The 15,170-nt window shown below is 35.0% G+C and overlaps 1 protein-coding gene across 3 annotated transcripts; it reads left to right on the top strand.

Annotated features, from left to right (window-relative positions):
• Positions 1-347: 347 nt before the first annotated feature.
• LOC118040513 (uncharacterized) lies at positions 348-14,860 on the top strand. Of its 3 annotated transcripts, none has more exons than XM_035047483.2 (15): positions 348-1,040; positions 2,156-2,294; positions 3,344-3,557; positions 3,644-3,744; positions 5,738-5,859; positions 5,974-6,065; positions 6,855-6,960; positions 10,147-10,301; positions 11,372-11,499; positions 12,781-12,905; positions 13,316-13,413; positions 13,513-13,754; positions 13,854-14,235; positions 14,321-14,392; positions 14,487-14,860. In XM_035047483.2, exons 1-15 carry the CDS (start codon positions 750-752, stop codon positions 14,509-14,511), a joined length of 2,292 nt encoding a protein of 763 aa, XP_034903374.1. In that variant the 5' UTR covers positions 348-749; the 3' UTR covers positions 14,512-14,860. The 3 variants fall into 3 exon arrangements, with proteins under 3 accessions (XP_034903374.1, XP_034903382.1, XP_034903371.1); XM_035047491.2 differs by having other exon boundaries at positions 3,338-3,557; positions 5,974-6,032; XM_035047480.2 differs by having other exon boundaries at positions 349-1,040; positions 3,338-3,557.
• The last annotated feature ends 310 nt before the right edge of the window (positions 14,861-15,170 follow it).

Raw genomic sequence — 15,170 nt, 5'->3', positions numbered from 1 at the left:
GAAAAGCTAACTCATATTTTTTTTATGAATCATCAAAATTGTATTTAGACTTATAAAATTAATCAATTTGAATAAAACTAATTCCTATATAGTTTAATTAAAAACTTAAATTAAATAAATAGCTAAGTAGAACAGTTTAACTTTAGATTTAATAACATTATAAAGAATACTATACACTTTTAATTTTTTTTTACATTTAAAAAATAAATTTCACAACAAAACACATGTTAATATACTAATAATATCTTATCCTTTGTTTTTTATTTTATTTTTAATTAAAATTCATAAATGAACCCTACCTAAGCGAGCATGAGTGATCTTCCATTGTTAAAATTACATAAATTTAGGTGTTGATGACATTAAAAGTTAAAACCAACTCCCAATTAATTTAGTCTATGTACAAACCGAAGGCAATACTAGAACGCCAAACCCAGAAACTTCTTTTTCTCTTGAAAGTTATTTTTTTCGTAGAATTTTTATTAGCTTATTAATTAGTAATTAGTTGACGAATCAATTTTCACTTTTTGGTTAATCAATTCAACAGACAACAATGAACAAACAGGTCAGCTTTTCAAAGAGAAAAATCAGAGAAGACTTTTATTGCATTATCGGCGAACAAACATGTGTCGTAGCATACCCAAATTCTCCTTTTCTCATGTTTGGTACCGTTTGATTTGACGATTTTCACAGCAATTCAGAGAAACCCACCTTTTTCTTTCCAAAGAATAAAGCCTGAAACTTGAGAGGCAATGGCAATGTGGGTTTCTTCAATGGTGAACAGTTTGCGAATAAGTACGATAATGTTGGGTTTTTCAAATCTAGCTGTGGTGATTGTTGGTGGGGTTCTTTTGTTTCTTGTGTTTCCTGGTTGTGAACTTAACAGAATAACTATTCCCGTTGCAATGGTGTCTTTGGCTGCTGCTTTCAAAATATTTGCCATGTTTAAGTCTGGGATTGCACAAAAGGCTACTGCCTTTTCCATTCTTGATTCTCCTCTTGATTCTTCTGCTATCGACTCCACTAATCGTCTTCGAAGACGGGTATATCCCCAGCTCTCTCTTTTTAAGAAATTTTTTTTTCTTTTACAGGGTTTAACTATTTTTCTGGTAATTAGAATTCTTGTTTGTCGAGCTTATTTCAGCCGAGTCTTTTGCATTAGTTTTGACTGGGTTTCAGTACGTGTTATGTTCAGTTGGTTGCAGAATTTTGATGGTTGGTTTAGTGAATTTGGATGGTTTTAGAAATGGCTTGTCTTTCTCACCTTTTTGACTAAATTTGTATATAGGGGATTGCATGTTTAAGAGCTGGATGGCAAGGATGCATGTTAAGTTACTCTTTATATTTTACTTTTGGTTCCTTAGGTAGATAGCATCTGGATGGGTGGAGAGATGCTTCTTTGGGTTTGTATTTGAAATGTGCATTCAATCTTTACGGTTATTTTTGTTAGAACTTTTAGGTCAGATTAGGTGAACAATATAAGAATTGGAATGGAACAACATGGATTTTCAGTGCAAAGCTGAAACTGGCTGAAAAAATGTGAAATACGTTTCTCCTCTTTGCAAAGAGGTAAGAGGTTAAAGAAAAATAAACCAGAGAAGACTAGTTTGCTTCAGTTAATCTGGTTACATGAGTTACTCCCCACGATTGGATCAGTGGCAATTTCCTTTTTAAAATCATTGCATGTCATGTGTTCTAACAGTGGTGAGAACAACGATTTTGTTTTCTGGAACTGTTTTGTTACTTGGAGCACATGTGATAGGCTTTTTAGTATTTGTGGTGTCTTGGTCATCCCTTTTTTTCTGAATAACAGGTTTTCCAATGAAACGAGAATTTGTTGTTAAATTTCCTTGTGTGATTTAGGGAGGAAAAGGATAGCAAGCTTTTCCTTTTAATAAACAGAAAAATGAAATGATTTAAGTCTTTAAGGATTGACTTTTGGAAAAATGGGATTTAGTAATTTTTGGTTTCTTTGTAAATTGTTCAAAGCATATTTCTTCAGCTAGGTTCAAGTGTTGGTAACACTGTTATGATGCAAAATTAAAGTAGGGAATGTGCTTGAACATTTTATTTTGACCATACAAACACACGTTAATACATTTTGCTAGTTTGCTTTGCTTTTTACCTCAATTTAATAATTCTTTTTATCGTTGAACAGCTGAGGTACAAAAGATGGCTTTGGTGGAGTCGTTTTGCATTGGTAATGACTCTGCTGCAAATTTCAACTGCAATTTACCTTGTGTTTAATGTGGCTAAATATATCTCTCATGATGAGACATCAAGTGAATGTCAACCAGGTACATTGACTTAGTTTGTTTTTAATCTTTTATAGTATTTATTATCTTTTGTGAATAATCGATTTGCATCAGTAGCAATGCTTGTTTCTGCTTTATCTCATTATTAGTGTCACTGTACTTCCACCTGTTAAGTATCGGCTCAATCATTTCCAAAATCTACAATTTGAAATCTACATTTTCTGGTTCATGTATCTGCAGTAGGAGGTGTTGAAAACTCTTGATTTTATTCATACTCAAGACGGGAAATGCAATCTAGAGCGAAACAGAGATTAATGGATCGGGTCTTCCAAAATGAAATTGGCTCATAAAGAGAGAAGCTATCTAGATAATTTTTAACTTGAACTAGAAGGCCTAAAGTCAAAGTATAAAAAAAAACCAAGGCAATTGTTTATAGGCCATGTTAGTATGGGTAACAATTGGGGAATAATTCATTAAATGCAGCAAGAAATTTTGAAGACCCCCGTGCACTATTCTCTCCAAACTTGGAGGTAGTTCTTTTATCTGCACTTTTGCATAAGTAATGCATAAACTAGTTATAGTGTGTTGACTGCTACCTTGGCAATGGAGTTATACAGTTGGTAATTGCAGCATTTTGAGTCTGTGTTGGAATTGTTGATGGACACGGGTGGCACATTATAGGATTTGATGTTGTGAAGAGGCATTGATTTAGTCGAGCATATAGATATTTAGTCCCACCATCATTAACCATTTAGCTTTACTAAGTTTGGAGTTGTATTGTTATGCTAAAAATTTCTTGTTTAGATCATTTCATGTTTATTTCAATTTATCATTGTTGATTGTTTCTATTTCATTGGGATTCTGTTTCCATTTAGTCAGGGCTTCTTGGCTATAATTGCACCTATGACTTTGTTTTTCATTAGCCTTTTCGATGAGCAAAATTTGGCTTTTGGAGCTCTCTCGCAGATTCAAGGGTTTAGCCTAGTAGATACTAGAGTGCATTTCTCATAAACAAATTTAATGACTCTTTGTTTCTGTTCTCCTGCAAAGACTTGAGTTCTTTTTGAAAAATGTTTCTCATGCAGGGACAGCTTCAAATGGTGACAAGTGGAAGACAAAACTACTCATTTCATTTGTTATCGCAGTCTGTACTATTCCACTAATCCATATTTTTGTGGGACCTGCGGTCCTAAGATGGAGGTCTTTTTATCAAACCCAAGATGATGCATGGAAGGCGCACTATCAAGAGGTGTTTGACCATGGAATTCGCGAGGCTTTGTGCTGTCTGGGGCGTGTCAAATACATGTATCTTTATCTGCACTGGATTAACCTCTGAGATTTGAATTTTTATCAACTATCTGATATTCAACTTCTTTCTCTAATTCCTCTAGGCGGGTGTCCAAGGAAGATGAAGTTTACTCAGTAGCACGATTATTGGGTGATCTTGTTGCCTATCGTGCATCAGGCACTGGACATTTAGAACTTCTGGCAGGTTTGTTTTCACCTCATGCAGTTGCATGTTGCATATTGAGTTCTTGGTGTTCTGTAATCTCTGTCTTAATACGAACTGCTGTTAGGCATGCTTCCTCCTCTAAAAGGGTCAGCAATTTGAGAGCTAGAGATCATTAATTAAGATGGAATCATAAAGACTAATCAAATCAATCTTTAGTTCATCAGTGGGACATGATGGTGTAGCACCTTGACTTGGTTTGCACTTGCTTCTCTTATTTTGTCTTTCTTTTGTTGGTTTTGTATGTAGTATTGTTCAAATCTATACTTTGAACAAGTCAAAGTGCTTCGCCATGGGACTTGAGTGGTACATGACCGTGTAGCACTTTGACTTGGTTTGCAGAAACTTCTTCTCTTATCTTGTCCTTCTTCTCTTGGTTTTGCATGTAGTATTGTTCAAATCTATACTTTCCTGTGATGTCTTCAAGTTTACTCTAGGAGCGCCCGCTGGGGTACTATATTCTGAAAGAAATTGAGTCATATATATGAAATAAAATCTTAACTTAAAAGATTTAGGAAAATAAAGAATGGATACAAGAAAGATGTCAGTAAATTGGTAATTTGTCCATATGGCTAAATGTCAGTGGAAGTTGTACCAAGTGGATGGTCCTCTTGGAGTGCTGAATTTTTTTCTTGCCACTTGTGTTAAAGCTCAAGGTGTTCTCTATCAGATCTAAAGCTTTGATTCATTTGTTTGTTCCTAAAATTCATTTTATTGCCAAACTTTGACTTTGTTAGTCATAATAAACTAGAAAATTTCACTCTTTAATTGGGCTATTAGAAATGGTACTGGACTGCAGCCTTCTCCCATCACACTGGCTTTTTACCTTGCATTTAGTTGAATTAAGTTTTGGAAGAGAAACTGTATTAAAATTCTAAAAAGCATCTAATCAACAGAAAGGAAAAGAAATAGCTATCTCTTTAAAATATTAATGGGACCAGTTGTTCTAAAAGCTCAAATCTTTGGACATCTAAATAGGGATAGTGCAGAGTTACTGTTGCAGAGATTCTGTAACCAGATTGTTTTTTTTATTTGAAGATGCATGTTCTTAACATGCAGGCACACACCACTCACATTCCCATATGCTTGGTCTTCAAATTCTGAATATTCTTTCATGTCCTACCTTTTCTGTTTTTCACTAACTACTTGAATTTACTTATTTAATGGGCATTAGAAATGCTTATATCGATGACTTGTGACTTCGTCCCAGTCTAATCAATCATGACAACAAGATCCTATTTGGTTGTGTAAGGGGCCTGCACATTAGAGGGGGTGTTGAACGGGTATTCCCACATCAGTTTTATAAGGGATTTGATATTGGTTTACATATTGAATGGAAAATGCTTTGCACACTAAATTTGTTTACAAGCAAACATGGTGTCCAATGAGGCTTCCAGGCATACACCTTGTCATTGCCATGTTATGGAACCTATGACATTTCTGTGTTTATAATAACCTCTGTATTTGATGCGTGAGCTAACTTCTTAAATAATTTTTTCCACGTGTGTTTATGGTTTGTTTTGTAAGATTGGCATTACTCATACTGACAGGTGACCTTGATGGATTAAGTTTTGCTGTACTCTTGGTTAGTTGATTTGGGTTTTCCCTGAAGTCCAATCTGGTTTGTGGGCCTGTCAGTGAACCATTTGTTTTTTTGGGAAAGTAGAGCTTGCTTGTTTCTCTAGGACTTGTGTCTGCTTGGCCTGATTAGTGAGTGAATCCCGCATGAGTCAAGTTGCCATTTTAATATTTATGTGCCACGAATGAGCCCTAAAGCTATTTAAATACTCCATTTGTTGCTGCTGCTGCTATCTGTTAACTTGTTCATTCACAATTCACTATAAGAAAAGGACAGCTCAGTTCTTTGGTGTAGATTGTTGCCTACACTTTGAAGTCTCTGTCTATTGTTTTTTTATTTTTGTTCTCTATTACCCTTTCATTAATCTACCTTAAATGTGGTATGCTATCTCTGCAGGTCTAGCTTTGTTGCAGAGGCATAGCGAATCCCCTAAATCTCACGATGGATTGGTAGAAGCACCTAGAGAAACGATTCAGGAGGCCTTTGCTTTTCATGAATTTGCTGAAGCTGCATACACTGTACTGTGATTCAACTTTCTAATTAATTTTAATTCATGCTTTCTTTTTCTGTCCTTGTTTTCAGTTTTGTGAAGACTACTCTGGCATATTTTGTAAAGCTGCTATGTTTTACAGGGTCCATTGCTTGATTTTGGAAGACATACTGTATTTTTTCCTTGTGCATGGCTCTACAGGCAAGGGATTTTGACTCCATGGACTCGTAACAGGTCATTTATTCAAAGGGTATCTCGCTTAATGCATGTATATTAATTTGACATACATCTACATTATATTAATGGAAATTGCTGGATCTTGTTTCCTTTTTCCTTTTCTTTTGTTGGATTTTGTTTTACGGATCAAAACATTAATATTCATGCAAGGAATTTAGTTTGTGTGAGAGAGGTTACATGACTTTTCACACCCAAGGATTTTTTCTTGTTGTTTCCCATAAAGAAACCTGGGCTTGAAAGAACGGAATAGTCCTCCTCCTTGTTTCCCTTAAAGAAACCCAGACTTGAATGAAAGGGATATTACTCCTTTCCATGTTCCCAATCGTACGTGAGAGATTGTGGACTGAACCTGCTGTAGGAAAAGCAACTCATACCCTAGACAATCCTTGGAACTTTAGCCTTGCATGTTATGAATTCTGGTTTTCCAGTTGATTGTTATTTATCTCAATGTCCTTACATTTCCTTATTATACATAAATGAAGTCGAATGTTGATATTGCCCGCCAATTTAGATTGGGGCCAATAAGAGAAATCACATGTGTAGCTTTGCAAATGTAAACTGTTAATGTGTACTTGAATGTAAGAATTTATTCGAAAGAAGTCACATTCAAGAAGAACAGGATGAAACTTTTAGGCGGAGGGCAAGTAATACATACATACATACAAACCTGCAAATAGTCAATCATGTGCCTTTATGCAAATTACACTGTATGCCATCTTATGTGCAAGGGCAAGAGATCATTCCATTCTCAGATTGGTCATACATGAATGCCTTTTCTTCTCTCAGGCGGCCCTCTCTCTCTGGAGATAACTGGTGGCGGGGTCATGCAGCAGCCTTTTTAAAATATACTAATTTACCCCCAGAAGCTCTTCGACGTGGTCGTGTTTGTCAGGTGAAATTCATATTCTTATCCTAACTTTGATAGAAAATTTGCTTGGACATGGTTTGTTATGTTAGGTGGCTGTTATTTCCCAAAATTAGATAGCAAAGTGAGATTCCAAGCATTAATGTGTTCGGTTTGTCCTTGGAATCCAACTTTCTCAAAAATTTCATATTCCAAACCCTCGTACACCCCCCCCCTTTTTTTGGGGGCAAGTGCTTGGGAAATGAATTTTAATATTGTGACAGATATATATCTTTATTGTTCAGTGTTAGAATAATAATATACTTAGTTTTTTTTTATTTCCCACACCTCAATATGAATGTAGTGAGTATGATTTTAAAAGAAAAATAAGGATAGCTTTTGGTAAAAACTAATACTAAATCTCTATGTTTTTTTGACATCTTTTAAAAATTTATTTATAATTATCTACTGCTCCTGTTGCCATAATAATGGAATCTAGTACGGTTTGAACTGTTGCTTATTCATTTTTGAAATGCTTAATATGGTCATAAATATATGTTGTTCTTCACACTCAATTTCTTTTTTATTTCTAATTTATTTTTCTTTATAATTTACATACCATTTCACATATATCGATTAACTAATTTGAGTTTTTATATTCTCATATGATTAGTTGAATTTCATGAAAAAGTTAATTGCATGTTCATGTATACTTTGCCCCCTTTAAAAGCACTTTTAGCTTCACCATTGCACTTAATAATTCAATAAACCATAACGATAACAAGGGTATGATTGTAATTTATGCTAAGTATCTTTAGGGTCTCCTATGAAAAAACAAATGCAAAAAACAATCTTTTCCTTGAAGTTCTCAGATTCCCAACCAAATGCAGAAACTTCATATCCCAAGGATCTGTCTTCTGTCACATTCCTGGGAGGGATTCCAGAGAAAAAAGTCAGATTTTGTGAACCAAATGCTACCTTAAAGTCATTTTGGGCTCCAAATTCAATGTAAACAGTGCTGTATTTAGTGTTGCACCCTGATCAAGTATTTCAATGGTTCAACGTTTTCCATCTTTGAACTCTTAACCAATTTAACCCACAAATATGGAGTAGTTTAATATAGCTTACATGGAAGATTGTTCAAAATGGTTTATGTATAATAGCATAAGATCTATTTAAGTACCTGATGTAGGGCTACTTTGGATGAGTGCCCCATAAAGGATATGGTGAGCTAGGTTTTGAGAATTTGTGATATAGGAAATTAGGATTTTTACTGTAGGAGTGAATAGAAATCGAGTTTACTGTAGCAAGAAAGAAATAGAAGAAAGTAAGAGGAAAATATTGCTTAAAGAAAAGGGAAGAGAGTGAACAGTTAAGGCCACAACCTTAAACTAGACCAAAATTCATACTTCCATTATCAAAATCCTTCCTACCACATAGAATAAGTGCTCCTTTTATAGGTACCAAAAGCTTTAATAGTACAAAACTAAATAGTTATAAGATTCCTAAGCAAGAAAAAGTTCCTAAATGGACTAAGTTTACATGATAAACTAGAATATAGAGAATTGAAAATCAAAATGAGGTAATTCAAAAACTTCTTTCTTTTTGGTGGCTACATCATTCTACTAGTGGTTAGAGAAAACTCAATCTTGAGTTTTGAAGTGTTGTGATATAAAGCTTCTCACACTTGGAACATGCAAAATGTGGAACCTTGGAGATTTCTTGAATTGATCTCACCTTTACTAAAATAATTACAAGACCTTGAAATGAATTGAAATTCGATGTTTCTTGGTATTATAAAATCGAAAAGAGCCAAAAATTATATTGTGCTCTCACTATCAATAATTTACTTATCTTTTAGCTTTTCTACTTCCATTGTATTGAATAGTGTCTCCATCAACTTTATTAACTTCACCTCGTGGTGCTTGTACATGTTACTCTAGTTGTGGCTTTTTTGGATTTCATGTAGCTGCAACTTTCCTCACTTCACATTCTTCATGACATACGGATTACTTTGATCCCTCTAGGTAGGAACCTAGTTTCCCTAAAGTGTTGTCAATAATTGCAATTGCTTCAGCAGTTGATTTGCGATTGTTGTTTGAAGGGGCTTCTCTTTCTTGACTAAAGTTTCATATTCTTCGTTGTTATAAAAAAAAAAAGTCCTATTCAGGACATCTATTGTAGATATTTTCCCTTTAAAGCAAAGCATAGCTGAAAAGGCACTCTATTCATGTTGATAGAATAAAGAAAAACTGTTCAAACATGACTATATTTTCCAACAAACCATAAAGACAAAAAGTTGACGGAGCATATCCATTGTGATAGGATACAATACTTGATTCACTAGACTAATAAAATAGCATTTGATTGAATGATTAGTTTGTCACGAGATATCTTAGCATGATTATCGCCTAAATAGGTCGTCATAAGATTTCTTTAGATTTCCACCCATAGCATTCATTCATTGACTCGAGAATACATATTGTTATATGAAAAACTTAGTTTTGAAAAAAGCAAATTATGTATGCTTTATAGGGGAAAGAAATAAAAAGAGGGGGATCGCATTAGGTCTAATACCAATTGGTGTAAGACAACCGGAGACTCACTAAGTATTTATGGTGAGTTAGGTTTGGAGAATTAGGGATTACGATTAGGGTTTTTACTCTAACAGGAGAGAAATAGAGGAGAATAGTGCTAAGAGAAAGAAGTACATCACCTTCTCCCATCTTTCTCGACTTTATAATGCTCCAATTTCAAGTTTTTGCATTTTGCAAAGTGGTAATGTTCTTGGGATTTTATATGAGGTAGAAATTAAGGATCTTCTTTTGTTAGTTTTTTTACTCTTTGAAGACACAAGGATGAAGGGCATGGCCATTTTTCATTTTACTATTTTTCTTTTATTATTTTTATTTGAAAGCCAAGGTTCCATCTAATGTTAAGGCTTTTGTGCGGTCAGTATTTATTATATAAAAAATGTTAATGAATTACTGTAGGTGTAAAATAATCAATAAATTTTAGAAGACCCTCTTCACTGAAGGATTGCTATCCTGCATACAAATAATGCAAGGACTTCAGCATGAAATTACTTAAAGAGGCAAGAGAGATTGCTTCTACCTAATGATTTACAAAAGTCTCATTGTTGATATATGAATAGATGACAATCTCCACAATTTTGCACTGTAAGGAATGCTAAATATCGATTCCCTGCAGTTAAACGTCTTCATTTTTATTCAGGAAAAATGTGAAGCTGCATATTTCTTTGTGGTTCTACGCCATCTAAGATCTGTAGTGATCTCTGTACGAGGAACTGAGACCGCTGAAGACCTCATAACAGATGGTTTGGGAAGAGAATGCCTCCTTTCCAGAGAAGACTTGGATGGTTTGATAAAGCATGTTCCCTCTCTCTCTCTCTCTCTCTCTCTCTCTCCACACACACACACATGAATTTATGCCTCTATGTGAGAATTGTCAATAAAACATGAATTTCACCATACTAATGCCACACTGGTTAATCAATTGTATTGTGCAAAAACTAGCTTTTAGTTATTTATACCATCTCTGCTAAAATAATTTGTAAATTTATTGAATTGAAGATTCAGTAAAATATATTCTGGAGTTCAAAACCATTATTATTTATGAAAGAAGCAGAACAGAGACTGAATTATGATTATTTTTTAAAACTAATGACAACACTGAGGACAACTTACCAATATTGATTACCACCACTTTATTGTGGTAAGTAACAGGGGTTGGGATTTTGTTTGTTTGACTTTTCTCTGAATTCCCAATTGCATTTGATTAGAAGTTGTTTGATACAATTGAGTCTAGAAATCATCCCATCCCCTTCTGGATGCTTTTCTGTCTTCTCCCCCAAACCTTTCTTTGGAGGGTGTAGGGGAGGAAAGGGTGGGGCAGTCTTTCCAGACTTCTTTATGTCTATATAATGCTATAAAAACCCAATTGATTAGTGAAACACTCATTCTTTTGCTTGCTTCTACATTTCTTTTGCAGAGAACTGTAGTTACATGTGACTAATTATCAAAATAAATTGTTCTACTGGATTATCAATTCTATACGCTGTATTCTTTGTCAGTTATTTGATACATAATAAGAAAGGTGATTACTTCTCATTTTAGCTCTTATCATAAAGAGTAAGGGAAAATTATAAACAGTAATCTGATTCTGAATTCTAAGCTTCTATTTATTGTGAGTGCACGGCTGGAACTTAAAGTTTTTGCATCATTGTGGTACCTTAACTATCGGTATCTTTGCTTCTTAGGGTAAATTCCCAGAAGCTCTTTGTCTAACGCAAGAAGAATCTGTCCTGCTAATAGTACTCTCTTAATTGTTCGGTTGAAAATTGTTAATTGAATTGATGCCTTCATTTTTATTATGGCTTTTTGGGCCCAACTGAAAAAATTGTTTCTGGTCTGAAACTTTCTTTTCTGCTTCTTTACAGTAGCAGCCATATTTGCCCTGATGTGAAGCGAAATGTGGAATCATCTTTTCCACACTATGGGCACTCAGGCATAGTTGAGGCTGCACGTGATCTTTATATGCAACTTGAAGGAAATCTTGCAAATAATGGTAATCAATGATTTCTTTTTGCTTCACTACCCCACTTTTCTTGTCTTAAATTTTAAATCAGTCCTTTTGACCAAATTGTCTTAAAAACAAATCCCATAACACGCTCATGCATCTATTGTTCTCTGTTGTCTAAGCCAGGCCCTTCAGTTTTGTAGAAGTACCTAGTTGGTCACATTTCAAGTAATGGAAAATTTCCTAAACTTGAATTTTGATAGGGTTGATGTGTCACAAGCACTCAATATTTCATAGAGTTATGTTAGGAATGTCAACTAATTTCTATGATATGCAAAGCTGTGTGGCTTTGGTTCATTTTATTTTTTTCCTTTTTATTACTCATATGTGCCTTGATTATCAATAAAATAGCAGTGGAATGTCCAAAATTTAATCTCACATTCTCACTAGAGAATTTGTAACATAAAGCTTCATGAAGTTTTTGTCCGTTCATTTACACGCTGTAAAGCTTATAGTGGAAAAATAATAATCATTGGTAAACATTAAGCTTCACCTATTGTTATGTTTTCAGATAGCTTTTGAAATTATTGAAACTAAATTTTCTTGGTATCTCTACTGGTTGACTTCCTCTCTTTTCTTTCCTCTCCTCACCTCTCATCTTCTCTCTTTCTCTATCTTTTACTCAATTAACATCAAAATGCTTTTTTTTCTCTCCAAAATTTTGGTGAGGTCAAATGATCTTACCTGTCCATTCATATATAGTGATTTATTTTTGTTCTAATTTATTTATTTGGTGTGGAAGCTGGGCTGTTTTTCTTGTCGTGGACCTTTGTTATCCCCAGTTACCTTAAATGGGTACAAACTGCCTTTGTCATAAAATTGTATGTACAATTATGGAAGATTTGTGAATTTCATGCTCATGTTTGTTTGTTCATCTCGGTAAGGATAAAAAAATTGAAAGAATGGTTTTGTGTCATATATGCAGTCATAATGTGGAATGTTTAAGGACCGGTGCATTTTGAGACAATTGTTATGGATAGGTTTCCTTTCTTTCTTGAGCTTTCATGCTTCTCGTGCTTTTATGGGGTTTCCATAACTGATATTCAGCAGGAGTGGTCTGGTTTATTATGATGATGACTCTTTTCTTTTCATTTTTGGAGGATCTCTTATTCTCTATTTAGCTTTTGTAATTCTTTTCTGTGCTTAGTATATTTTGCATTCACCTGAAACAGACCATTACAAATTGCCAATTGAAGTTACGTACTGCACTTCTTTATCCTGGCAATATATGCCTGTTTTAATCTATTTGCAACTTGTATGGAGATACAGAATCAGAAAGCAGCTCTGGCTTCCTTTCCTCATTGCTGGGAGCTGGATGTGAGTGTGATGGATATAGTCTGCGCATAGTTGGCCATTCCCTAGGAGGTGCCATTGCTGCTTTGCTAGGACTGAGGGTATGTTTTCTTACATGAAGCAATTTTATTATCTTCTGTACTTTAAGATGTGGGTGTATACTTAAAAGCAATTTGATTTTCTATATGTTAAAATATGTGCGTGATCCTCTGCTAAAATGTGGTATTTTTCTTTATTTGGTGTGCAATGATCACTATTTGCTATTACCTGGTTTTTAGCTAAACCATCTCTACCACGGATCTAAAACAATATTAGCACCCACCTTTTTTGTTGAATTGGAACCTCTAATTCCATTGGGTTAGGGACTAAAACATGCGAGGACACATGGTTGATCTTCCACACACTATCCCAATACCAAGTTGTTTTTTTATCACATTGAAAAATTGTTTATTTATTTATTTTTATGAAATACTAATTTATTTGTTCACTTTATCTTTTTTCTGTGTACCAGCTATATCGCCAGTACCCAGCTTTACATGTCTATGCGTATGGACCCCTTCCATGTGTGGATTTAGTCATAGCAGAGGCATGTTCAGAGTTTGTTACAAGGTAATTAATTGCCCTCCATGCCATCAGAAGCTCCAAAGCAAGTTTTCACCATTTGTCTTTCATCAAATGTTTCTGTTGTAAGTTTTGAGCTTTCTGCAGCATTGTACACAACAATGAATTTTCTGCACGGCTTTCAGTTGGATCAGTCCTACGGCTTCGTGCTGCTGCAATTGTGGCACTCACTCAGGATTCCAAGACTGATACGGCCTTGATTTTTAGGCTAGCTCGTCAATTTCTCTGTGTGAGCAAGAATCAAAGGGGGGAGATTGAGGCAGCTGATCCATCAGAGCTACATTCTGCAGCCTCCACAGTAGATGAACTGGATCACAAAGTCTATGTGGGTTAGTATTGATTATCCAGCTCACTATAATGAAGGATGTGCACACTTTTTTATGTAAGCATTCAAGAGTTTGTTCTACTAAAAGATTTTCTTGCTGCAGGAAGCAACAAGGTGAATCAAAGTTATTCTCTCTGGAAAGAATCAGACAGGACCAATAGTGGCGGTGATACAGATAATGACAATATTGAAGATCCATTTTATGATGACATTTCTGTCATAAATTCATTGGACGATCCTGTATCACAATTTTTGGAAACTGTCCCCAGATCTGAAAATAGATCAGCAGGGGATCGTGCAGAGATGTTTCTACCAGGCCTGGTGATTCATATGGTACCCCAACAAAGGCACATCAGTATGCCATTATGGAAGGGCTGGAGATTTCAAGAGCGTGTACGGAGTTATAAAGCATATTTAGCAAACAGAGATGTCTTTAAAGATATTGTTGTGTCACCAAGTATGTTCTTTGATCATCTACCTTGGAGGTATGCCCACTGTATCTTTGTTTTTAAAATATTTGTGCCCGGAAAGATTGAAGTATATGCTCTTGACCAAATCAATACTTTTCAGATGTCACAATGCCATGAAAAAGGTGTTGGAATCTCAAAATGACAAAGGCATGCTTGACGTATCTCAAATCATGTGAGTTACATACATTCATTGTAGTGATATGAAACTGCAATTCTCTTTTATGATCTCGACTGCATTCATTTGTTCTTCTGCCATCCTGGGCCAGAGCTGCAAGTCTGATATCTAGTTGAGTAAGCTAACCGAAAGATGCAACCAGTATCGACAAGTGGGTCTGCATGAACTAGACCCTGGACTTGGAAAGATATAACCAAGATCTACTAGCATGGTTAATTTGTACAGCAGAGGTTTCTATAGCACTGCTCCTGTTCCTTGCTACTGTTAGATTGTATAGCAGATGCTGTTTAGCATTCTAAATTCCAATTCAAACTTTTAACAATGTAACCATTCTACAAATGATTAAACCAGAATATGATTTCTACAGAAACTAAGCTTAAAAGTTGTTATATATGGACGGACAAATGGTAAGTGTTGTCTTAATACATTGATGAATTGTTCTGGCAATGAAAAAGTATTCCCTCATCAAGATGTTGGATTCTTATTTTATTCTTTGTAAAATCCGGTTATTCATATAGCATTGCTCGGAAAAGTGTTTTACAATACAGATCGTCACTAGATAACAATGCCAACTGCACTCTAGACACATCTCTCTCTGTTTCTTTACTCTCTAAAGTTGCCTCATGTATGTATTATTTTTTGAGACAGACCTCAAATTAATTGAGACAATCATTCAAAAGGGCCCAGTCCATGCATTTCCACTAATGAAAGATGATGGCTCAGGTCGGAAAGATCGAAGATCATGATGCGACGCAGAGCCTATTGGATATTTGTT

This window comes from Populus alba, chromosome 14 (genome assembly GCF_005239225.2).
Source record: "Populus alba chromosome 14, ASM523922v2, whole genome shotgun sequence".
In the NCBI taxonomy this organism is placed as follows: domain Eukaryota; kingdom Viridiplantae; phylum Streptophyta; class Magnoliopsida; order Malpighiales; family Salicaceae; genus Populus; species Populus alba.
The sequence above is the reverse complement of the archived record's forward strand: the minus strand, read 5'-3'. Positions and strand labels throughout refer to the sequence as shown.

Excerpts from the sequence above, each read along its gene's own strand:
- LOC118040513 (XM_035047480.2), top strand. The coding sequence starts at position 750 with ATGGCAATGTGGGTTTCTTCAATGGTGAACAGTTTGCGAATAAGTACG. Across the intron at positions 3,558-3,643 it reads CTGGGGCGTGTCAAATACAT|GCGGGTGTCCAAGGAAGATG; the intron begins GTATCTTTATCT and ends TAATTCCTCTAG. Across the intron at positions 12,906-13,315 it reads CTGCTTTGCTAGGACTGAGG|CTATATCGCCAGTACCCAGC; the intron begins GTATGTTTTCTT and ends TCTGTGTACCAG.